The sequence below is a fragment of the Pimephales promelas genome, chromosome 3 (genome assembly GCF_988280905.1).
Source record: "Pimephales promelas chromosome 3, fPimPro1.hap1.1, whole genome shotgun sequence".
NCBI classification, from domain to species: domain Eukaryota; kingdom Metazoa; phylum Chordata; class Actinopteri; order Cypriniformes; family Leuciscidae; genus Pimephales; species Pimephales promelas.
This window is the reverse complement of record NC_142771.1, coordinates 31,760,823-31,786,019: the sequence shown is the minus strand read 5'-3', so window position 1 is coordinate 31,786,019 and position 25,197 is coordinate 31,760,823. Positions and strand designations below refer to the sequence as shown.

The window sequence follows — 25,197 nt, the reverse complement described above, 5'->3', positions numbered from 1 at the left end:
TTGAAAAAAATAATTTGAGTTGGCTCTACTCAAACCAATTAATTATTTTGAGTGGTACAGCGATTCAAAACAACTGTTCCCTTTGAATATACAGTGTTAAAACAATGTATATGTGATGGGTTTTTAAAAAAAAGTATTCTGTCCATATATTCCTGTGATGCAAAGCTGAATTTACAAAATCATTACTCCAGTCTTCAGTGTCACATGATCCTTATGATTTGCAGCTCAAGAAACATTTAGAACTAGTTGTAAAGATTAATAACATGGAAACCTCAAGAAATGTTTTTCACGATTCTTCAAAAGAACAGCATTTATTCGAAAGAGGAGTCTTTTGTAACATTGTAATGTCACATTTTAACAAATTAATGCGTCCTTGCTGAATCAAAGTATTAATTAATTTTAAAAAGTTCACTAGCATATAGCAGTTTCATTAGCACAAAAGCAAGCAGTTAAATTCCAGTAAAATGAAATAATTCTTCCAAAAATACACAGCAGATCCAACCTCATATAACTCGTCAGGTGGTTGCCCATCCATGACCTCCCCCTAGTGGCTAACACATGTCTCGACACTGCCCTAACTCGCATCCCTTTTCCGATTAATAATACACTGATGTGGTGTGACTTCCCTCTCCGTTTTGCTTTCAGGAACTACGGACGCCGAAAAGATGAAGACTTTATTGTGTTTACGTCGGTCCATATAATACCAACAGGCATTAACACAGCAAGCAGATAACACAGCAATTTGGTGCGAATGTAGAACAACAGAGATACAGGACCGACCATTCCAAAACACATAATAAAAAAAAGGCGGGAATTTGCCACAGAATCATCCGAAGGGATTCTCAGAGGGTACCTCTGGCTATATGCCATGCCTATACTGCACTTCTGCTTTGGGTTTCATTAACAAAATCCAGTTCCTGAAAGGTGATCCGCTGTGTGCTATTTTAATAAGAGAAACATAAAAAGGCGATGGTGCGTTTACTTTTAACCGGTGATAAAAGCAACAAAGCCGTGATTACTCAGAACACAAGGCCAGCTCTGTGCTTTCCGTGAAAACCCAGAAGGAGGATGTTCTCCCTCTCCACGGACTCGCCCGATTCAATACTGAACTCAAGACATCATAGATCCAGAACACCCGGCATCAACAGATTCAGATTCATTAAAAAAAAAAAATTACTTAATATCTTTAAGCAGAAAACTATATTTGCCAAAGTCATTATCATTTGGTGCTATCAAGTGATCTTTTCGGGCTTTGGCGAGTTTCATCAAAAGGAATTCTCTTCTGTCCATCCATTCCTTCAGCTCCTCCTCTCCATGTGCCAGTTTACAAAGCTCTTCCTCTGTGCAGGTGCCCTTGAGAAACCTGGAGGGATGGAAGCCAATCCGTTAGGGACAACAGTTAACCGCTACCGTGAGCTGAATGGCCCTTACACATTAGCGTTAGCTCACCACTCGCAAACTCTGAAGGTGCCCGTGGGGAAGCGATACTGCCAGCAGTTCTGGTCGTCCTCGGAGTTGAACACTCGCTCTTTGTGCTTATCGGAGGTGATGTGCTGCTGCCACTGCTTATCACTATTGCAGTTCTTCCCACACAACCAACAATGGTTGCCAGCCTGATGAGACAGCATTTAGAGGTTACGAGGATTGCATTCATGAAGAAAAGTTATTTAAAAAAAAAATTGTATGAAGAAATGAGTTTCCTGAAAGAAAATGTCATGTTATATTTGACTTATTACAGGTTTTGACACCATATTAAAGCCCTTCCAAATCTGTTTTTATTTATTTTATCGTTTGTCTGTAACAAAAGTTATGGTTATCTGAAGTCGGCTGATCGCTGTGAATTTCAGAAAGGGAATTTTGAGAAAAAAAGGTTTAATTAACGGTCACGTCCTGCTAGCGGGACGCCTGGCGCTCCCTTTTTTTATATCACATATTTTAGTAATCATCATAGATTAGGTATCATTCAAAAGATTACGAACTCAAAATTCAACCTTGAGAGGCGAGCAAGGTCTCACACCACATGATAACGCTGGATAAAAACAAATAAATAAAAACTTGCGGGCTGTTGTAGTTCACCCAGGACTGGACTTTATTCTGTTATGTGGTTTATTTTGATAGGTGAACTGTCTTTGTAGTGTTAAGGGAAGGAGAGCTAAACGGGAGATTTGTGTTTCCCCCTCAGCTCCGCCTGCGTGTTCTTAAAGAGAAACACAGTCTTTTCAGCTGGACATTATAAATCGCTATTTTCCTGCACTAAACTAGTGATTTTTCCCAAAATATATTCAGAGATGATAAGATGTTATAGAATAATAATTTAATAAAATCACAATTTTGCCAAAAAAAAAAAAAAAAAAAAAACGACATTCAATCTATATTTAGACCTTACTGAAAACGTACCAGCGCAACATCCTACGGGTTTTCCCAGATCGCATCACAAATGTGCACTGAATTACTACAGATGCCACCGTTTTCACAATTAGCTAATGGAAACACTAATGCCCCCAAAACACCATTGTTGGGTAAAAGGACAGGCAAAATGCATGACACCGTTTTCTACTAAAAACTGAAAGTCTTGTGTAAAACGGCCCCTAAACATCCTCAACTGATTGCAAACTGTCATTCAGATCTGCCTCCATTCAGTTAGCAATACCCAACTTCCTATGATCAATTCCCGATAGACAAAAATCCTGCCCTATCTTTTTTTCCCACATTCCAGAAGCCTTTTTACTCAGATGTGTGTAACAACAGGGGAAGAAAAGACTATCGCTTTCAAGCCCCAGAAAGATAGTAAAGACATAAGAAAAGATCTCCAGTGGCTTAACCTCAATTTTATGAAGCTAAGAGAGTGCTTTGTTTGAAGAAAAAAAAGAAAAAAGTAATCTCCAACGCACCTTAATGCACTCTTGCGTCAATAACACGCATACGTCATGGTGTTCTTTCAAAATTTGTAAATAAAGTGGTAATTTTTTTTTTTTTTTTTTTGCATAAACAAAGCATTTCATCATAAAATTCTGTTTAATCCATAATGTGACACGTGATGTCTTTACTACCTGTATGGGACTCAATTCATTAATAAAAAGCTAATGTTTTGAAGATGAACAAAAGTGGGTAACACTTTACTTGAAGTGGTGTACTGTGCATAAGACTAACATGACACCTTCATAATCATGACATGGCACATGTTATGAATATGAAGGAAGTTTTATTCATGTTTATGACAACTGTCATTAAGTGTCATTCGCTCAGTTATGACATTTTTAATGCAAATATGACATTGTTTGAGATCTTGACATAAACCAATACATCATAACCTGTCAGTGTCTTTGTCATGACAACTTGACATTATTAAGACAACACAACCTGTCATAAACATGACATAGCAGATTAATTATCAAACTTAGCTTTATTGGTTTACATTACATTAAACTGTCAGGTGGTTGGTTTTGGCATTGGCTGTCATGAAGCCATTATAACATTTTAATGACAAATTCAATTAGTACCACTGTAGTTGAGGTCATGAAAAATAAGACAGTTATAATTGCCTCATGACAGCCAATGTCAAAAGCCAACCGCATGACAGGTCAAGTCATGACAAAGACACTGACAGGTTATGATGTATTGGTTTGTCATAAACATGCATACAACTTCCTTCATACTCAAAACATGTGTCATGTCATGATTATAAAGGTGTCATGTCAGTCTTATGCACACCCCTTCAAGTAAAGTGTTACACAAAAGTCTTATGGATTTGGAACGACATATGAGGGCGAGTAATTAGACAGAATTTTCATTTTATCCACTAACCATTTAATCAAATTTCTTTTAAAGTCTGTATGCTGTAATATAAGTCCTAATAGGTAAAGGATTTGCTCATGAATATTAATTGCATTGTGACATTTGGCCAGTAGGCTGCAAAACAGATGCTGTCGAGAGTGTGTGTGTGTGCTAATCAGTTGGTGACTTAACATGAATATTTATTAAGTTACGAGGCAGCACTCCAATAAGGTTACAAAGCAATATGACGCAACTAATAATCATTCACAATACCTTTTTAAATAAATTTCACATGAGGTGTAGATACAGGCTGTGTTTGGTGCTCAAAAACAGCTAGAGGAGCACAATGGACTAGAACAGATTGCAGGGGTCGAGGTACATTTTTAAAAGTTTTTTTTTTTTTTTTTTTTTTAAATCACACGATTTTTGACCTGACATGGCAAACTGTGGTCCAAGAAAGTGAAAGCAGAGAGAGACAGCAGAGCAGACAAAAGTATGACAGAGCCCCGAGTGGATGTGCCATCCTTGACAGTGAGCGTTTTGTAATTTCCTTGCTTTTGTGTAAAGGACACTAAGATAAACCAAGGTTGTGTCATACGGAGGTGTGACGAAGATGTTTGCATATGAATGTTGCTCATGTTTCCATACCACATCTTCAGCGTAGTCCGTGGGCATGTGAATCTGTTTGCCGTTCTCTCGGGTGGCGATGTTGGAGCTCTCCTCGCTCCAGCCCGGCTTTTGAGACTGCAGCCACATTTCATACAGCTGCTCCATGTCTGCAACTGCACACACACGATCATTAGAAGACAAGCATGTGAGTCAAGACTGGGTGATGATGATATGAGAGTTTGACTCATATCACCCAGAGACCACAATTCAATAGTTAGGGGTCAGTAGAATAGGACTTAAATTATACTGACCAATCACTGTGCCTAATTGGTTTTAGACAGGGCATTTTTATTTACTTTTAATATGAATCGGCCCATCAGCAGCAAAGTTCAATAAAATATGCATTTTTCATTGAAGTACCCCCTTCTTTCTTGTTTTTACTATCATTTTCCACAGAATTAAAGCAATCTCATGCTAAAGTTTAGAAAAATTTAATAATTATCCGATTAGTCGACTAATCGTTTCAATAGTCGGTGACTAGTCGACTATTAAAATAGTCGTTAGTTGCAGCCCTACTGTCCTGCAGAGTTTAGCTCAAACACACCTGAGCAAGCTAATCAAGGTCTTCAGGATCACCAGAAACTCACAGGTAGGTGTGTAACACCTAAACAGCAACAACCTAAACTTTCTTCTGAACTGACAACAAGCGGCACAGGCAAAGGATCTGTGATCTATCCATCTTCATCGGAGCCAAGCAGACTCTCATCAGGAAACCCTGACATGCAAAAAATATTACACTGACAAGGTTTTCTAGCTAAAAAAACCCCCCGAAAACTTGGTGCATCTACATCTGTTTATGTTACTACCAAAACCATGTTATTCCGCAAAATGCGTGCAGTTTTATTTCTTAACCGATGTAGAGCCAAAAGTTACATAGTGTACCTTTAAACCAAGGCTTCTCAACTCTGGCCCTCAAGGTCCACTCTCCTGCAGAGTTTCACTCCTTGATCAAACTCACCTGACTGTAACTTTCTAGTAATCCTGAAGACCTCGATCAGCTTGTTCAGGTGTGTTTGAAGAAAACTTTACAGGAAAGTGGATCTCAAGGGCCAGAGCTGAGAAACCAACTTTAAATAAACAAATGGTACATAAAACCACTTATGTGATAAAACAAACTTGTGTGGCCATATTATAACCTTCAATACCCATCTAAAACATCTCAATCTGAACCATTACCACGGCAAAAAACTAAAACACAGTAAAAGTAACTGAATAACAGAACTTAAAATTCTTAAATTAAAAACTCACTTGACCAGCATGTTCCTGCCCTGCTTTTTGACCATTCCCTCTCCTTTATTTAAAAAGAATTACATGCCACAGTGTAAACATCTCCTTACAGAGATGATTTCAATTATTACATTATGTCAATCACATGTACTAACCTTTCAGGATAGGACCGTAATTTAATTTCACAGGTAATTTATTATATATTTTTTTTTAAATGTAATCTTATAAAATCACAATATAGTATAATTTTATCTTTGCTATTAAAACGAAGGAAAGATTCAAAATAACAAACACAACATTAGAAAGATATAAATTAAATAGCCTGGTGCTTTACATTTTTCAGGTAGGCTACTGTCAATGTGGCCTGGCCAACGTCAGACCACGTCTCATTGACGTCGAGACTTGGGTCTGGAAACCATGTGTTCATTTTCTCGTATTTGAGGCGTGGTTTATGAATGCCCATTTGGTCCCCTCGCTGAGGCGAAAATTTGGTCCATGGTATCCAGACTACCTAACATCGTGAATAAAATTGTGCGACACAAGACCGTATGGGGAAACCCAGGCTACTGTCAATAAAATCAAGAACAAAATTAACTCGAAGTTTTTTTCTCAAAACGTTTGTTTTTTTAATCTTAAATTCAAAAGGCTATCTGACTTTCTAAAAAGACTTTCTGTAAATTAGAGAAATATTAAGGATGACCCAAAATTAATGTAGGGATTCAATTTTACAATCTAATTTGCATATAATGACGTCATATGGAGGCAGCAATCTTGGATTAAAGAATTTTCATGAAAAATCTGTTTAAATGATAAAATGCAGCACTTCTTTCCCCTCAAAATGTCCCTCACCTTCTGTATGCTATATTGCACAATACTGAATTCTCAGGTAAATAGTAAACAAACTGTGCAAATCATTACTAATAAATGGTAGAAACAAACCGAATGCATGTAGTGGTTGGCATTTTGCTGTGGAGATTTTCCATTTACTACAAACAGTAGGCACTCTGATTCCTTGTATGGGACACACACATATATATATATATATATATATATATATATATATATATACACATATACATATATACATATATATATTCATATGACACAAAAACACAAGTAGACAAGACCTGTTTAGTTCAAAAGCTCACTCGCCACGGCAAGGCACAGATCATGAGTGAGATGATACGAGCAGCCTGCCGAGTTTGCAGAGCTCGGACAACTGTCATGTCATTGCGACTCCCCACCCTGCCACCACGTTGCCCCCAATGAGAACAAATACAACATTTTGCCTATGAATGTCCTATGAATACTTCGACCTCGTCTAACATACCCAGTGGCATTAGACAAAGTCTCCACCACAATTCTGTCGCCGCGATTGCGGAGAGGCTCTGGTAAAATGGCTCACTCACACACTAGCTCTGCTTTTGTTCGCACTGATTCAATGCGCTGTACCTAGAACATTTTGTATAGAAGCATGACGTTTTGAGTTGGGGATGAAGTATGACATGTCTGCCATCTAGTGGAGGGGAGGTCAAATGAAATTTGACACCTAATTTGACAAAATCGGCCGTTTTATTCAGTGACTCATCTTGTCGAGTAAATTAAACCATGGCACCTAGAAGGCAAATGTGACAAAATAAAAGCACGTCACACAAACTAATAGACTGATTCGTAATAAATCAATGCACTAAGTTAAATATATTTAAGTTATTAAAGCCGATTCATTACCAAACCCAGTCCGTGCGCACCTGTCAGACTCAGGGCTAACCCTGGCACACAGCGCACATGCTCGCAACTGAAGGAATACATATGCTTACAAATCAAAGGCTTTGGTAAAGTCACACAAATTAAACATTGAAGTCCATGTTGTGCAAAAATAAACACTGCTGTTTATAATCACTATGTTGTTGTTGTTTTTTTTACAGTGGATCATAATATATCATATCTTTTAGTTTGTCAGTGCGTTTTGTGGAGTTAGGAATTGTTTTTCTGCGCATTTCCGCACTAACACAGAACGTGCTTACAAAACCTCATGAATATTTGGGCGTCCATATTGATTAATCTCAAAGTCACCGTGGTTTTGGGTGTACACTGAAAATTTGGTGTACGCACTTTTGATAAATGAGGGCCACTATGTATTGGTTGTCATCATCTGGATTTAAAGTCCCTGTAAAGTCAAAATTAAGTATGTATTCTGAGTCTGTCATACCACAGAAAAAAAAAAAGTGTTTTTAGCCACCCAGTCAAATTTGAATCATAAAAAAAATCCGGGAAGTACATAAAATAAGCTATCAAAATCATGAAAAAATGAGCAGATTCTCTGCTCTCAAACGCTGGGGGCGTGTCGGCTGGCTGCGCTGAAACCACGCCCACTCACGGGAAAGCTGTCGACGGTGATATTAGCTGATTAGCTTTTGGAGACGGGAGGATGAACACTGAGGCGGGAGATCATCGTTTCGGCCCCGTTCACCAGTAACAGCGGATTATCAGTGAATCCAAGTTGTCTCTGAGGAAAGTTTATAAAACGATCCAGTGTAAAACAATCACTACAGCGGTACAGAGGCTCTTCATCAAGGTATTAGCTCTCTAAAAACCTCTTTTTAAATGAAGATACCGATCTGTTTTGTACATGATCGCATCCAGGTAGTAGTCCATGCATGTCCATGTCGAAGGCATAGCTAGCTAGAAAACTGTAGGCTCAGCTGTAGTAACTAATAGTACTGACAGTCACTCACGATTGAGCGGTGAATGCGAATGTACTCGGGGAGTGTGTGTGGAGAGGGGGAGATCAGACTCTGTGCGTCATCAAATAGGGGGGGTGTCCAGCAGCTCATGGGTTCCAGTGTGTCATCGAGCCCTGTTTTAGCCCCGCCCAATTAATCCGTAAAATTGCAACGGTGAAAAACTGTTTAACGGTCTAACTCCACATTTCAGTACTTCACAGTTCACAGACTTTGTAATATGTTTTAGCAATACATATGCAACATTTATAATGTGTTTAGAACTTTTTTGTAGAATTGCCTTTACAGGGACTTTAATGACCAATGAAGCTAAACAAACAAAATAATTCCTATAGAAATGAGTCCCTGAATGCAAGTCATGCAACTTCAGCACTCAAATGCATAATGAACTTACTATTGTTCTCTTTCATGAAGGTCCATAGATCTCTTTCTTCTGTGCTGTGAGCAAACGTGCAGTTTCCAATGTACTGGCACTTTTTGCCTGCAGCCACATGCAAGCAAATCTAAAAACATGCACGAAAAACAATTATTCAAGAGACAGTGACAAATTATGAACCATCCATTTCTATACTTAATATGAAAAAAAAACAAAAAACAATATAAGACTTACTTCAAATTGAGCAGGAACAGGTTTTTTTGTTGGGAGAGGTCGAACTGTGGTCCACTTTTTCCGTTCAATAGAACTAACCAGAACCACTCGTCTCTCTTTAGACCAACTAGTTAACAGAAAGTGACGAGTCATGAGTTATCAGACATGGGCATAATAGTATTTAAAGGGATACTCCACCGGGTTTTCATATTAAACTATATTATTCCCTTAATTAAGACGAGCTGATGCATACCTCTCTCGTCTCAGTGCGTGCACTCTATCGCTCTGTATTGGCGCAAAACTATGTTAGCACTTAGCTTAGCCCAGTGCATTAAATATGGGCCAAAAAGAGAAGCGACCGAACACTTCCTCGTTTTCCCTATTTAAACAGTTACTCGATTAGTGTAACTCGACCTAGGCTGGTGACACAAAATAAAACGTTGTGTTTTTCTAAGCGTTTAAAATTGATGACTATATTGTATGGCGGAATACCATAAAAAAGTGCTTTAGAGCACTTCAACTTGGCGCAATAATACCTTCACTCGTGAAAAGTCCTCTTACCGGCTCCCGCTTCCTCGCTCTCCCCCTCCCTCTTATTTCCGTCAATGCAGCCAACGTGACATGCGACAAAGCGTGAGCCGGTAAGAGGACTTTTCACGAGTGAAGGTATTATTGCGCCAAGTTGAAGTGCTCTAAAACACTTTTTTATGGTATTCCGCCATACAATATAGTCATCAATTTTAAACGCTTAGAAAAACACAACGTTTTATTTTGTGTCACCAGCCTAGGTCGAGTTACACTAATCGAGTTACTGTGTTTAAATAGGGAAAACGAGGAAGTGTTGTCACTTCTCTTTCTGGCCCATATTTAATGCACTGGGCTAAGCTAAGTGCTAACATAGTTTTGCGCCAATACAGAGCGATAGAGTGCACGCACTGAGACGAGAGAGGTATGCATCAGCTCGTCTTAATTAAGGGAATAACATAGTTTAATATGAAAACCCGGTGGAGTATCCCTTTACTAGAATGACCAGATGTTTTGGACAGCATTTCTCAAAAGCATTGTGAGCCAAGTTGATCGTAGAGACCATTGGCGGCAATGGTTCTACAATATGCTTGTAGACAATGTAAGCCCCTCCTTCTGAAAGGTACAATGTGCTCTGATTGGTCAGCTGGACCAGAGTGCTGTGATTAGTTGAAACTCAACACTACAATCAAGGCCTAAATGCTCCTAAATGTTTTCATCTTCCATTATTAGCATTAACTCTTTTTCGCAAGTCAAAAACCACCTCAAGTGAGAGTGAAAAAAAAAATTAAGGGATTTGAAACAGAAAATGTGTTGAAAGAATATACAAGTTATTTTTTTCACTTGAAATGAAAGTGTATGGTGATTATTACATGGAAAAGAGCAGTACATTAAACATTTCTCCTTTTGTGTTCCAAAAAAGAAAGTTGAGTGGGTTTGATTTCCATTTTTGGATGAACGCATGAGCAGGACTCACGTATGCCTGGCCTTGGCACTGCAGTACTTCTTGTTTTTGTCCGGCTCGCTGACTTGGCCATTCCTCCAACACTGAGCACATACGAACTGCATCTTCAGGTTAACTGGTCCAAATCTGCGCAGGGCTGGTGGAAGCTCCTACGGAATTGCCACAAGCACAATACAAGAAATCTCTCGCAGAAACATGGGTACATACAGCTAATATTAGTACACGTGTATAAATTCTACCTGGGCTTGAACAGCAGCATCCATATTCCAATATTTCTGTGATTCCTGAACAATACCTTCGTGTGAGATCCCTGAAACAGATCAAAACACCACAACAGTTAGCGTTTCCCATCAACCTCGATGTCTGATAACTCATGAGACTTAAGTTTCTGCTCACCTCGTTCACTCTGCATCATCCATACTTTGAGCTCGATGAGGCTGTGGGCGTAAAAGCAGGCATCCTCACGCTGGCAGCCGTATCGTACCTCATGCCTACACAGGTCCATCTGGCAAAGAGGGATGTATGGACGAATTTTGGAGTATCTAACGGTTTTGTCCCTTAAATAGTGTACAAGGCACCTAAAAAAACAAAACAAAAAAGTGTGTTATTAGTGTCAAAATTCAATCCAAGTAATAAAAGATCTCACCCAGGGCCAGGAAATATAGACTACAACAACGAAAATGTCATCACTTCCTGGCTCTCTGAAACACTTCAGTTTGATTGGTCAAAAGCAGCGTCTTTGGGTAAAATGTTTTTGTATAATGACCACTAAAACTATTGTTTAAACTGTGTAAAACACTGTTTAAAAGAAATAAATCAATTGTTAATATTTTCATTTTAATATTATATTTAACTTGTAGTACAAGTATTTATACTATAATGATTTTAACAGTTGCAATTATATGTAACTAGGTTTTCGGAGTTACGATGAATCTGTATTCATGCTGATTCACTGACAAAGTTTGAAAAAATGAATAAAACTTTCAAACTCTATTGATATTTAAATAACAGACAAATTAAATCCGTGTCATGGCATGGTGTGGGTTTGACACTGATCTACTGTGCGGACAGAGTTCAAGAAGCTTAATGGGCAAATAAATGTTACAGAATGTTTCATTTTCACAGACAAAATAATATTAAATATATAAACACTGAATATATCGCCCAGCCCTGATCAGATGCATTCATTATTTTCAGACCAACTGCATTCACTGCAAAGCATGAATCTGCATATTTAGTGTCTGTACATGTCTTCACAAGAAGAAATGCTTACTTCTTTTCCTCAAACGCATGCTTTGTCACGGGGTGAGAGCATAGACCGGGGTTGTCCTTATTGGTTTTGCTGATTATTCGGGGTTTGTGATCAAAGCACACCTACAGACCAAGTCACACATGTTATTTTTACAGCTCCTTCAAAGTTTAAACCAATGCAAATTTCAGCAATGATGAAAAACAAACACTGAAACTGAAAATCCATTCTTTTGAAAACCAGTCATTCCAGTTCAATGATGAAATGAGAGGGTGTGTTAAAAGACAGACAGTCAGCTGCTGAAAAAAAAAATATCTCCAACCAGAACGGCCAAATTCTTTTTAGTCCGCTTACTTTCAGGTGTATCATGGGTTAGTCAGCAATTACATTGGGCAAGCCGCTTAAACAATGGCACACTTTACCTCACAGAGGAACATAAATATACCATGGTGCTCCTGTAGGATTTTGGGCACTGTCACATTGATCTTAGGTCTATATCCATAAGGATCACATAGATTATCCCTGCAGATGAAGCCTTTGCGTTCTAGCGTCCACACTTCAATTTCTTCTTGGCAATAAGCAAAGGTACAGTGGCCAAGATACCGGCATTCTTGTCCCATCGCCACATCTACAAAGCACAAATTGAGGATTTTTAGTAAAAGGAAAAAAAAAAAAAAGCAAAAAAGCAAGATAAGGCCACAAAGCAGAACAACACTAGCACCTTTGCAAATATAATAAGGCCCCATGTACTGGTTTTTGGTGGGTCTCGGGCGAATAAGCTTCCATGTTGGAAGTTCGGCATGTTTGGTTCTACCCAAAAGCAAATCTTTTTTGCATTTGTGGTCCTCTGAAAGGTAAGAGTAATCCAGCACTCCAGGTCCTGTGAATACAGTCATAAAAAAAAAACCTTATGCAAAAACGTCATTGTTTGCATTTTTAAAAGATCATGCACTGCAAATGCTGCTTAGCAACACTTCCTGCATGACTGACGCTTACCGGTTTTAATGTAGCATGATGAACAGGCCTGTTTAAAATCATGTGTATCAGCAAGTGGGTTCTTGGCAAGGTCTAACTGCGGTGGATAATCCTGTGCGAATGTCCCATCGGATGTACTGAAACCCATCCCAATGGGTGGAATGGTTGGCACGGTCATGTTGCTATTTCCCATCTGAAAGAGCAAATAATGGAGATTATCCAAAGAGGACCAAAGAGCTGAATATTCAGAAAAATATTGAAGTAAATTAACTCTTACCGACATAAAATGATGCTGGTTAAAGACTTTATCTGGTCCACAAGGATTCAAGAAATTAAAACAGGAAAAAAGAAAGTCAGACATTATAAATAAAAACAAACAAATAAATTGACACCAGGGTCCAAAATTAACAGTTTTCAGGAAACCAAATGGGCATTAACTAGGGGCTTTAGTAATTAAATAAGATAGCATTTTGCATTATAAATAAAAAGTATTATTATTATTATAGCACTTTACTAGAATCTACAATATTGAATTATTAAAGTTTCAGGGAGCGACAATGACCCACAGTGCTCATCACAAATAAACCAGTCTCATTGAGTGCTGCAGTGATGACATTTTTATAGGCTAATCAGGACGTGATCATCAAGTCACAGTAAATTGGATTTTTCCACTGGCTTTTGGATAACAGAAAATACACTCCGTGACCAACAAAAGCTTGATTCTTGCATACTTGTTCATCACAATCATCCCGAACTAATTTTGAAATTTGAATACAATCTATTAAAGTAAAAAAAAAAATAAACAAACTAGGCTACACAACGGTCGCATGACTTACAGAGATAGTTCAACCCAAAATGAAAATTCTGTCAATAATTACTCACCCTCATGTTGTCCCAACCCTGAGTTAGTTCACGTAGTGTAACTGCGCAGTGCTTCTGGTTGTATGTCACACACATCACACACACATGACCAGCGTCAGCGAATAGTCAGCCTACGTGTGACGTACAACACAAAAGCGCTCCGCAGTTTCACTACGTGAGCTCACTCGAGGCCAACAAAGAAGGAAATGAATAGTCGAAATAAAGTCGTTATTTTGTTTTATTATTTTGTATTGTTAGTTATATAAAGTCATTATTTTGTTTGTTTTTTGCGCACAAAAAGTGTTCTCGTCAGTTGATAAACTTAGGATTGAGCCACTGTAGTCACTCTGACTACTTTAATGATGTCTTTAATAACTTTTCTGGGCTGGCAAGTTTCAATCACTTAGGCCGTGTGTCCACCATAGTGTTTTTAGCCAGTCGAAAAACGCCTAGCTTTGAGCGCGTTTTGGCAGCGCAGCATTTTTTTCCCGTTGAGACGTTTCGTTGCAATGATACAAAATATCCGCAGCACAGTTTACTTGTAACTGATTTCGCAGATAATTTATTTCATACTAAAAAAAATTATTTTTCATCCATGATGTTCGGTTAGCTCTGTTGGTTGACGTCGTTGTACAGAAAGAATGTTGTGACAGTTGGTCAGTGTGGTTTAGTCCCGCCTCTCCTCCACTGTGATTGGACGGCTGGGTAAAAAGTGACAGTGATGAGCGCTGCTTTTTATCCAAAGTTGAACATTTTTCAACTTTTGATGACCAGTAAAAAACACCGGCCGCTCAGCGCTTCAGCATGAAATAAAAAACGCTCAGCGCCTCATTTACGCATGGCACATGGCAGCGCTCCAATTGAAAACAAACGCCAGGCGTGTGGAAAAACGCTTTGGTGGACACACGGCCTTAGAAGCCAATGTAGGAGTGATCCAGCTCTCAGATTTAATCAAAAATATCTTCAATTTGTCTTCCGAAGATGAAAGTCTTACTGCGTTGGATCAACATGAGGTGAGTAATTACTGACAGAATATAATTTTTCAGTGAACCAACCCTTTAACTTCCAACAACTCTTTCAATCTCAAGTAAATAATTTGAAAGTTTAAGTTTAAGTGAGTGTTATTATAATCCCAAAGAGGCTGTAAAAGCAGGCTAGTTAGTGGAGGAGTTCACCTGATCGATGTGATGTTTACCATCCGACAAGACGACAATCCCTGTAGTCCCATTTAGACACTTTCAAGACATAAAAAGCTTAATATTTCGAGTGAGGTATTACTAACGTACTTTATGTTGTAGAAAAATCCATGACAATATTTTGAACTCCCGTTCAACCGACTTTATTTCAGATATTTAGCCAAAAACCCATTGACTTTGGGACGATAGAACTGGAAGTGCAAAAATGCTAACTCATTCCTTGAATGACTAATAGGACTAATTTTATGACTAATTTCTGCAGCACTCGATGACAGTTTACAGTTTAATTGCAGGTAAGAAATAATTGAGGTTGGTAAATTATCTTAATTCACTCAGCATTTGGAGGAGAGACCCCCCCCCTTCATTAGTTGAGAAAGCAGAGCAACAAACCTGTCTGAGAATCTGAAATCGACAAACTATCCAATGAATCCAGCGCTGAGGAAAACGTATCCAGACCAAGAGAATACGATGAAATTGGTTTGTGGTAAGGTGCGGGCAAATTTATTGTGCACTGTGTCAAAAACGGATGACTCAGATGAGAAGGCATGAGTAAAGGACTCTGTAGTGAACCACTGACGGAAATACTGGTCGGTAAAGGAATAGGTCCGTCCACGGTGGGAATATCCTGGGTGGGGAGAAGGCGGCAAACATCAACATGAAATCTCACATGCACTCAACTTATGTTGAGCAAAAATGCATTACTCTATCTTACCAAAGAATTAGAAGGACTTGCTCTGTCCAACAGCTCATCCAGATCATCCCCAATAATATCTGTATCATAGTCCATGCGGGTGTCCGGTAATACATAAGAGTCATTGGGCCTGGTTCCATTAACCAGAGGCATATGTAATGGCATGGGAACAGGCTCTGGGTGATGGGTCTCAACTGGGAGTAGCGGTGGCGAGATGACACCGACTAGAGGTTTAGACTCGACTTCTTCCTTCTCATTTACAGTTGAACACATTGGCATGCTGACTGGTACTGGGTTATCCATACCCTGCATTGACTGGCCCACTTCTATGGAGACAACGTGGCAGTGATGAGTTGACTGGAACTGATTCATACATTTATGATAAACACTTCCGTTTGGTGTTTGTGAGATGTTTGAATGTTTTGGAAATGAGGCTCTTTTACTCACCAATGCTGCATTTATTTGATCAAATATGCAATATAAACAGTGATTTTTTTGGAAGAATATTATTACAAATTAAAAAAATCAAATGTTTTTAAAGGTATACTCCACTTTTTTTTGGAAATAGGCTCATTTTACAACTCCCCCAAAGTTAAACAGTAGAGTTTCACTGTTTTGAAATGCATTCAGCTGGTTTTTCTGATATTTAGAAGAATATCAGTAACCAAACAGTTTCTGGTCCCATTGACTTCCATAGTAGGAAAAAAAAAATATATATATATATACTAGGGGTGTGCAAAGAAGCCGGTATTTGTATCTGTATTTGTTCAGGGAGGAAAAGTATTTGTATTTGTATTCGAGTAAAATTCAAAATAGGCATACAAATCTTTAAAAATACTTTATAGTGTATGGATTCTTTAATTATATCCATTATAATAATTATGCATATGCAATATTGGTTGATGTTTTTCTATAAATCCAGCAATGAACATGTAACAAGAAAAGTCATTGAAAAGAAAATAACAGTCATCCATTACCTCATGAACCATGGTTAAACCAACAACTAATAAAATACAATTGTGAACATTATGAACCCCAACACCACGGTGGAGGACGCTGAGCAGACAGAATAAGTTTAGGGATAATTTATAGTGAGGAAGTTGATTATGAGCCCGACGCGAAGCCTGAAGGGTTTGTATTCGCTGCCTCGCTCTACATTACCCCGCTTATTATATGGTTACCTAAATAAATCAATAATTTGACTCAAAATATGGATATAAAAAGGAGTTTGTGGATTTAAAAAACGATTGTATCGCTTCCGCTAAAGAAGAAAAATAGTCCGTTCTGTCTCTACGTTTAGAATCCATGGCAACGCTCTGTTTTTCATGGCAACGGTGTGTTATACTTATAAGCAGCGGCATGTTATAATAACAGACCGCATTCTACATTAGAATTCAACCAAGCCATATAAAAAAACAAATAAACCGTTACCGAGCTAACAGAGCTACGTAAACGGAGCGAAAATGAGAGCACCCGTCTACAGACGTCAATATACTCCCGATCAAACTCCGCTTCCCGAAAGTTATAAACTGCCCCCGGAACCTAGTTAAGGTACAAACATCTATTCAACAAAAATAGTGATGCAGTTAAGTGTTTTTTTCGCTCAGCCGAGCCCTCTCTGTTGCTGTGTGGAGCAGCCTGTGTCAGTCACCTCTTCCTGAACGTCACTCACTCAACTCGCGCACTGCGGTCTCGTGAGGAAAGCAGCTTTTTGATATAAAGTAATTGTTGTTCCCGAATACAAATATATTTTAAAGTATTTGTTCGGAATAAGTATTCGTAAAAAACACATTATTTGTGCCTTTCCGAATACCGTATTCGGATTCGGCTCCACCCCTAATATATACAATGGAAGTCAATGGGACCAGAAACTGTCTGGTTACTGATATTCTTCTAAATATCAGAAAATCGGCTGAATGGATTCGAAAACGGTGAAACTCAACTGTTTAACTCTGGGGGAGTTGTAAAATGAGCCTATTTCCAAAAAAAGGAGCATCCCTTTAATGGCGGTACAGGACTTACCCATTTCAATATCCTCCACAGAGTCAGAGCTTTGAGAATGCTGTTAGGAAACAAAGCAGCTCAGTAGGGTTGCTGAAATTTATCAAATTAAAAACACACATACACATTCGGCATCTTACCTTATCATTAACCGCACCAGATAGACTTGCACCAGGCAAAACATTTAAGGCAGGCTGATTTCAAACCAAAAGAAAGAAAAAAAGAACTGGTCAGGGCCAAATATTTACAGATTATGAGCTTTAATTTTTTTTTTCACCATAAGTCTAACCAATTAAATAATTTCCCCCTTATTGGCTAGAAAGTAGACATCTCAGATTATGTTGGTTCCTATTTTCCCCCCTGCATTTGGAAAAAAAGGATATTTTACCTTGAGTCTCACATAAGCCTTACGGATTTTCAATCCCAACATTTTGGCAAGCTCCTGGGTCATTTCAATCACATGAGTGTCCTGTAAAGCAAATGAAACATGAGGAAGCAAGTAATGCGAAAACTACTTGATTAAAACCTCAATGTAAAGTGCTCTGACCTGAGGCACCGCCATGGAGCATTTAGCAACCGCCTCGTAAGCCTCTTGATGTCTTCCCATTTCTTTAAGACATCGAGCTTTCCGGTAAAGTGCTTTATAGTTGCTTTCATTGAGTTGAAGAGCTTTTTCAGAGTCCTCTAGGGCTTGATCATGCAGTCCCTGCATCAATAACCACAAACACATTACAGTCAATAATAAAAAAAAAACAACAACTGGGAGTGGGACAATTAACTGCCCATTAGCAGTTGTCAAACACTAATGGAAGTTTGTATTCTACAATTCAAAACATTTTCCTATTATATACGGATGAATTAGAGCTACATGATTCATCGTTGAAAGATTGCAATCTCGATTCAAAAACACCTTCGATCTAATTCCAAAATGCCAAAGATTCAGCTATATATATTAGATAAAATAATAAGAGAACATTCAAGAATACAGTTATCATGTATAGCTGTGAAACAGCTTAAACAGGATATAATAAACACAGATGTCTACAGTAATAGTCAAAATAGACTAAATCATCTCTTGAACAATTAAATTGTTACATGCAACAAGTGACTGTTAAACGTATTTACCATTGAATCATTAATTCAAAAGATTCCTACAAAAATGGTGACTCTTCAAGTATTTATGAGCGAGTCATTGATTCAATCATGCAAACTGATTTACGTGGAAACAGTGATAATTTTTTCCATGATCCTTTCATGATTAAAAGGTTCAATTGAACAGAATTTATTTGAAACGGAAATCTTTAGTAACTTCACAAATGACTACACTCGCTATCAAACAATTGAATGCATCCCTGCATCCTAATTAAAGTTGTATATCTGTATACATGTAAGCGAATGCAGATTCTTACAATGTTCAAGTAGGACGCAGCACGGTTCGCATGAAGCTTCTCCTTTATCTCTTGAGGGATGAGGATGTCCTCTGATTCGGCATACTCTGCTATGTTTAAGGCCTCGGTGTATAATTCAACAGATCGTGCCCACTCGCCTTCAAGGAACACATCATTTGCCTCGCCATACAGATTCCTCACCAAACTCTGAATGAATACCTAAAGGAATGAATCAATGCTTAATATAAACATCTAATGCACAACTGCAAACAGTGCTTTTGCAGAAACAGTGCACATACCTCATACTGCTCCTGGGAACCAGGAAAGGGCAGGGTAGATCTACATTTAAACAGAAGATAAAGAAAACATTGAGACTATATCAGACCTGCAAACTTCCTCAGAATAAACAAGGTGACAGTGTTGGGCAGCTCCATTCTTTTTTGGGATTTTAATATGCAAATAAAATATTTCTGAGCATGACTTAAGTCAGAATACTTATCATTAATCAATGTTAAAACATCCTTGATGCTTAAAGAGAAGACATGTTTAATATTTGCAAGAAGTACAGTCTCTGGTGCAGCCGGGTGTAAAACCCATTGCATTTGAGTTTTCCAAGTAAGTGAGCTGTCTATTTAAACACTCAAATAGTAAGTTTGCATTTGGGTGATGTTTTGGTCATGTATCACCACTTGACGATGGTCACGTATACATTTTGGATTGAATATAATCTCCAATTTCTTTATATTTAAATCATTTTTATAACCCCAATCGACAAACCAGCTTATTTCTGGCTATAATAAAAGTCTCCATAAAGTAGACTTAAGATGGCTGTGTCATTTTTATATTTAAAAATATAGTTTTTTGAATGCTTACTTGAACATTCATTTGTAAAAAGAGTAAAAGGAATTGGTGAACTGACAGGAACACCTGTGTTCATGTTCCTTTGTTGTGAAAGACAATTGTTTATTTTAACACACTGAGTTCTATGAGTTAAAAAAAAGATAAGTACCACTTTATGATAGCTGGGTTTACAGTCAAAGATGGTGCAGCTGAGATTAACAAAAAAGGCGATTGGATGGTGTTAAAAGCAGAGCTAAAATCGATAAAAAGTAAACGGGCATAGGATTTGTGATTCTCTAAATGCTTCACAATTAGGTGCATAATGCTGCTAATAGCATCCTCAGTTCCCCTCCCCTGTCTATAAGCAAACTGTAAATGATCTAAATTGTTAGCAACCTCTGCTTTTAACATTGAGAATACACTTTTCAAAACATTTCAAAATCACAGACGTTAACGCCATCGGTCTAAAATCATTATTTTCTACGGGCTTGACTATCTTCAGAGCCGGTATGAATCTATCCAAAGATTGTTGAAATTTAGGTAGCCATTCTGGAGTCAGTTCATCTGCAAAGTTTTTTAAAACGTAGGCTGAAATTCCATCAGGGACAGCTGATTTCTTAGGACAAATGTGTTATGCTATTTACAGGAGTATGGCTGCTCTTCTCAAATCTTAAACCGTATTTAAATCATTGGTTTTCTGTAGAACATCAGGAGTAGATACACATTTCCTTGAAGGCTGCATATTAGTTATGGATTTCATAGAATCCCAAAGCTGCTTAGGGTTAGACACTTTGTTTATTCCTGGTCTCACTCAATAGTCCATTCAATTCCTTCTGTGCCAAACTTACTGCGGGACGATCTTGGTTACGAAAGGCTAGTTTCTTTTTATTAATACAGCTTTTAATTTCCTTAGTTATGTAGGGCTTATTGTTCGCATAATTGATCACCTCTTTTTTGGGTACTACATTACCCATGCAAAATTTTATATCTGTCATTATTATCATGGTAGTTTCATCAATATCCTCACGATTAAATTATCCTTTCAAGAGCCCCTTTCACACAGAGATTCCGGAAAACACACGGATAATGTGACCCGGCATTTGTCCTGGGATTGTTTGATTTCGGTTCATTCACACTGGCAGTGATTTGCCGGGATCTGTGAGTGCGTTCACACACAACCCGTAAAGATCACAGAGAGACACATGACGTCTGTAGACGTAGTTTGTAGACATTTGTTCGTCCTTTCTTTGTTGATGACGAACATAAACTTTCTTCTAAGAGCAACAGAGTCGTGCGATAGGACGAGCATCATCACTATGACACACCCCTTACGGCATTTTGACTTTTGTTCACACAGACTTTTTGTTCACCCTGGACTTTTGTTCACACAGTGGGCGTTCCAGGACTAATTCCGGCAACGTTACTAGGTCCCCAACCCGGCATCGATGCCGGTATCAATCCCGGGTCGTGTTTGCGTTCACACAGAAGGCGTTCTGGCAATTTCCCGGGATCAATGTGCTGTGTGAAAGGGGCTAAGGATTGTCATTCGGCCACACATTACAGGAGAACTCCGGTGCAAAATGTACCTTTGGTCTAATAAAACATTGGTACCTAGTCAACCGTTCTCTGAGATTTGTTTTCATGATAATCGAATGTAATGAATAGTATCTCTAAAACTGTTTAGCGTATAACGCTAGTAATGGGGGCATTTAATAAAGTAAAGAGAAATCGCTAGTTAATACCAAAATGCAAAAGGAGGCATTGAGAACTTTGTAAGTTTACAGACCGTTTAATAAGGAAATACTTTATAAAAACAGTTCACTTTACGTATACAGACAGGAGCCATCTTTGGAAAAACATTCTCGATAAGTCGAACCACGAACGCCGTTCATGCAGTTCAGAAGTTTGCTGAACTTCATACAGTCCAGCTCACTTGGCACATCGTTCGTGGTTTGACTTATCGAGACTGTTTTCAAAGATGGCTCCGACTGTGTATACACAAAGTGCACTGTCTTTATAAAATAACTTCTTATTAAACGGTCTGTACACTTAAGCCCCTTTCACACAGCGCGTTGATCCCGGAAAATTGTCGGGAAATTGCCAGATACCGGGTTGGGGACCTAGTAACATTGCCGGGATCAGTCCCGGAACGCGCGCTGTGTGAACAAAAGCCAGGACCAATGCCGTAAGGGGTGTTTTAGTGATGACGCTCGTGCCATCGCGCGACTCTGTTGCTCTTAGAAGAAAGTTTGTGTTCGTCATCAACAAAGAAAGGACGAACAAATGTCTGTAAACTGGAACGAAGCAGAGACCAGGAGCTCCTCACTATCTACTATGAACAAAAATCAAACAATCCCGGGACAAATGCCGGGTCACATTATCCGTGTATTTTCCGGAATCTCTGTGTGAAAGGGGCTTTTCAAAGTCCTCAATGCTTCGTTTTCACGTTCCCCCGATTCACGTAAATGACCAAAAGGCAATTGTCATCCAAAAGCGACAAGTTTGCAGGTGAGGACAATGAAAACGCAGGTGCAAGGTACATGAGCAATGATAGATTTCCTGAGAAAAAACCCATGTCATTATGAATCAGTGAGGGCTGGGTGTCAAAGCTGTGTGTAATTTGCATTCCATAAATTGTTTGAACTGCAACCAAATTCTTTTCACAAGACAGAAATAAACATCAGTGGATGAAGTCTCAAACTATTTCTCTCACTTTTCCTCCATAACAAAAACTGAAGTCTTTTTCTTCATGATCAAAGCTCTCTTACGTTCACAGGTTTATACTAATAGTTAAAAGCAGAACACTTACTGAATGAATTGTAGGCCTTTCTGAATGTCCTGCCACCGGCTGCTTCGGTCCTGGCATGTGACGGACATCTTCCCATTCGCATGTAGGACTCGACTATGGTCAACACCTACAGTTTTATACAGAGATGACACAGATACACTGATTCAAGTCACTGAGTATTTAATTATAGAATATCAAATAGGTTGTACGACGATTATTCTCTAAAAAAATCTCCATGTTTTCGGTGCTGATGCGGTGGTGACGCATTCATGTAACGCAAGGGTGACACTGCCAATAACACACCTAAAAGTTGACACAAAGAACCAGCTAAAGTAATGATTATGAATGTCAAATATAGCAAGGAGACATTTTAATTCTTTATTAATAAGTGTTTTCTGCCAGTGTCAGTTCACTTGGCTGCAAAGATGAAGTTGCGATGCTGACTCACAATCTTTGCAGTAGTGAAATCGTTACAGCCCTACAAAGAAGCGATTCAGAAATTGAATGACGGCTTAGGCTACTTACATGACATACAACATGCTCTTAAGGCATTTTTAGAGGTATTATTAATGTGCATGATTACATTACATTGTTGTTAGGAATAGTTCACCAAAATATGAAAATCATCCCATAATTTATCACTGTCTTCACGCATTCACGAGAGAGTTGAGTCAGAGCCAACATATGACGTAGCTCCTTTTATATCAAAATCCTCCAACATTTTCTTTAAAACATCTTGTTTTTGACTTCTAATTTGTGAGCAGCATAAATTAGCGCTATCCTCTGCGCTTGTCAATACTCATCCAAGCGTATGCCACCTCTACATCAGGTCAGAGGTCACTCTTCCGCCTGAATTTGAACAAGCGCATTCAGCCATTGCTGGAAGCCAGTGATTATGGTTTATATATTTTAAAATATGGATATTTTCCAAAGAAAAACCCATCGCTTTGCTTTACAAGGCATTTATTAACCAACTGTTGCCATATGAATTACTTTTATGATGAATGATGCACTTTTTCAAGCTTCAAATACTACATTACAAAGCTGGGAAGCGCCAAAATCTGTGTTCAGCTGAAAAAAAAAAGAAAGTCATAAACACCCACCTATGATGGCTTGAGGTGGAGTAAACCATGGGATAATATTCATTTATGGGTATAACTATTCTTTTAATAATTTTTTTTCGGTTGTTAGTTTCTTGAAACAATAATTTAGTTCTTAAAGTCGATTAGAACTATAGTCTATTTATAATACAAACAATGCTAACATTAAATCACTTATCAGGGCGATGTTCTCGGCCCATGACGCACGGCTATGATTAACAATAGTTCAAAGATTTGTCGATTGACTCGGTTCAGTCGGATTTTGCAAACGGATTCATTCAAAACACCTTACTCAAAAGAAAAACAAAACAGTAAGGAATTCAGTATAAAACATAACATACTTTTTAAATCTTAGCCCACTTGAGACAATGGGGATTCGCAGAAAAGTGACGTCTGATATTGGTTGATTTAGCCACATTGAAACTTCTTGAATGTCGCATGTTAACTTAAAGTCTCATTACACAAGCTCTCGCAATAAAGAAACACTGGCTGTGTCTCGAAGCCAAGTGAGCCGCCTAACGTTAACTTGTTTGTTTCCAGGTTTCTTCGAACGCGCTTCGGCGTCCAAATGTAATGTACAGTCTAGATAGGCAGCCCACTTGATATTAATACACAGCCATTGTATGACCACATTTTTAGAAATTCCAATGGATATTTTTGCTGTAAAACAGGCACCGAAGCTCTGACCTATTTTTCCCGTAAAGTCAGTTACACGTAGATCTTGTGTGCTAGCCAAAGGGTTGGTAGTTCAAACTCTTGTGTGAAGACAGAGTCGCTAGGTAAACTATGTTAGCATGGTAGCATTTTTACCGCGCACCTCAGCCCACTCACTCGGCTGAACAGCGGCCGCACAAACATATGTATGTAGGCGAACAAACCTATTTATAACTACTTTAACAACACTCACCTTATGTAGACAAATGACCAGCAGGAAAAATACTGTTCCATACAATCGCTAACGTTTTCATGTGTTCGTCAATCCTGCCTCTTCTTTGGGCAACGTGATCTTCATGACGTCTTGTTCACTTTTTCGGTTCGTAGGTGAAGATGATTACAGCGCCCTCTTACGGACAACAGCCGCCATCATCTCCATACCCCATTCTCCACCTGGCTGCGTTCAGCATCAAACATCGATCTACCGATGACATGCTAACTAGAAAAATTGTATTTTTAACATTTATTTAATCTGCTATTAAGTAACTATGTTATTTACCGGACCACATTTACAGGAAATAACTTACTTCCGCTTTGAAAAACAAACTTGTTAGTGAATGTCTTCTTTGTCATCTTTACGATAACACCATATTGTAAAAAATAGGATAACACTGACAAAACGTTCTCAGTATTTAAAAATGTGCCAAGTAACGTAAAGCTAATGAAGACTACGCAAGAAGTAGGCAATATGGATTATGGTTAAATAAATGCAAGAAAGGAAAGAAAACAGGCCCAGATATTTGGCTACTTATAGAATGCACGGACATGGAATATAAATTTGAATTATTTAATATGTGAGAAGAAATAGGGCATGCTGACTTATAAGAACATTTTCATGCAGTCAGTAATGGTGAATGCAAGGAAAGTGGCTTGTTTAAGTTTTATAGGCTACTGTGCTCAATGGG

The 25,197-nt window shown here is 38.4% G+C and overlaps 1 protein-coding gene across 1 annotated transcript; it reads right to left on the bottom strand.

Moving 5' to 3' along the window:
• Positions 1–660: 660 nt before the first annotated feature.
• zc3h7a (zinc finger CCCH-type containing 7A) lies at positions 661–24,640 on the bottom strand. Its single transcript, XM_039686507.2, has 23 exons — positions 24,486–24,640; positions 22,500–22,605; positions 19,150–19,189; positions 18,872–19,069; positions 18,010–18,168; positions 17,851–17,931; positions 17,603–17,656; positions 17,484–17,523; positions 15,483–15,787; positions 15,161–15,395; positions 12,991–13,022; positions 12,735–12,906; positions 12,460–12,618; positions 12,161–12,366; positions 11,763–11,863; positions 10,886–11,067; positions 10,729–10,799; positions 10,502–10,638; positions 9,022–9,127; positions 8,806–8,914; positions 4,423–4,556; positions 1,450–1,613; positions 661–1,363 (listed from the first exon to the last, which is right to left on the bottom strand). Exons 2-23 carry the CDS (start codon positions 22,565–22,567, stop codon positions 1,174–1,176), a joined length of 2,943 nt encoding a protein of 980 aa, XP_039542441.2. The 5' UTR covers positions 22,568–22,605; positions 24,486–24,640; the 3' UTR covers positions 661–1,173.
• Between the last annotated feature and the right edge of the window lie 557 nt (positions 24,641–25,197).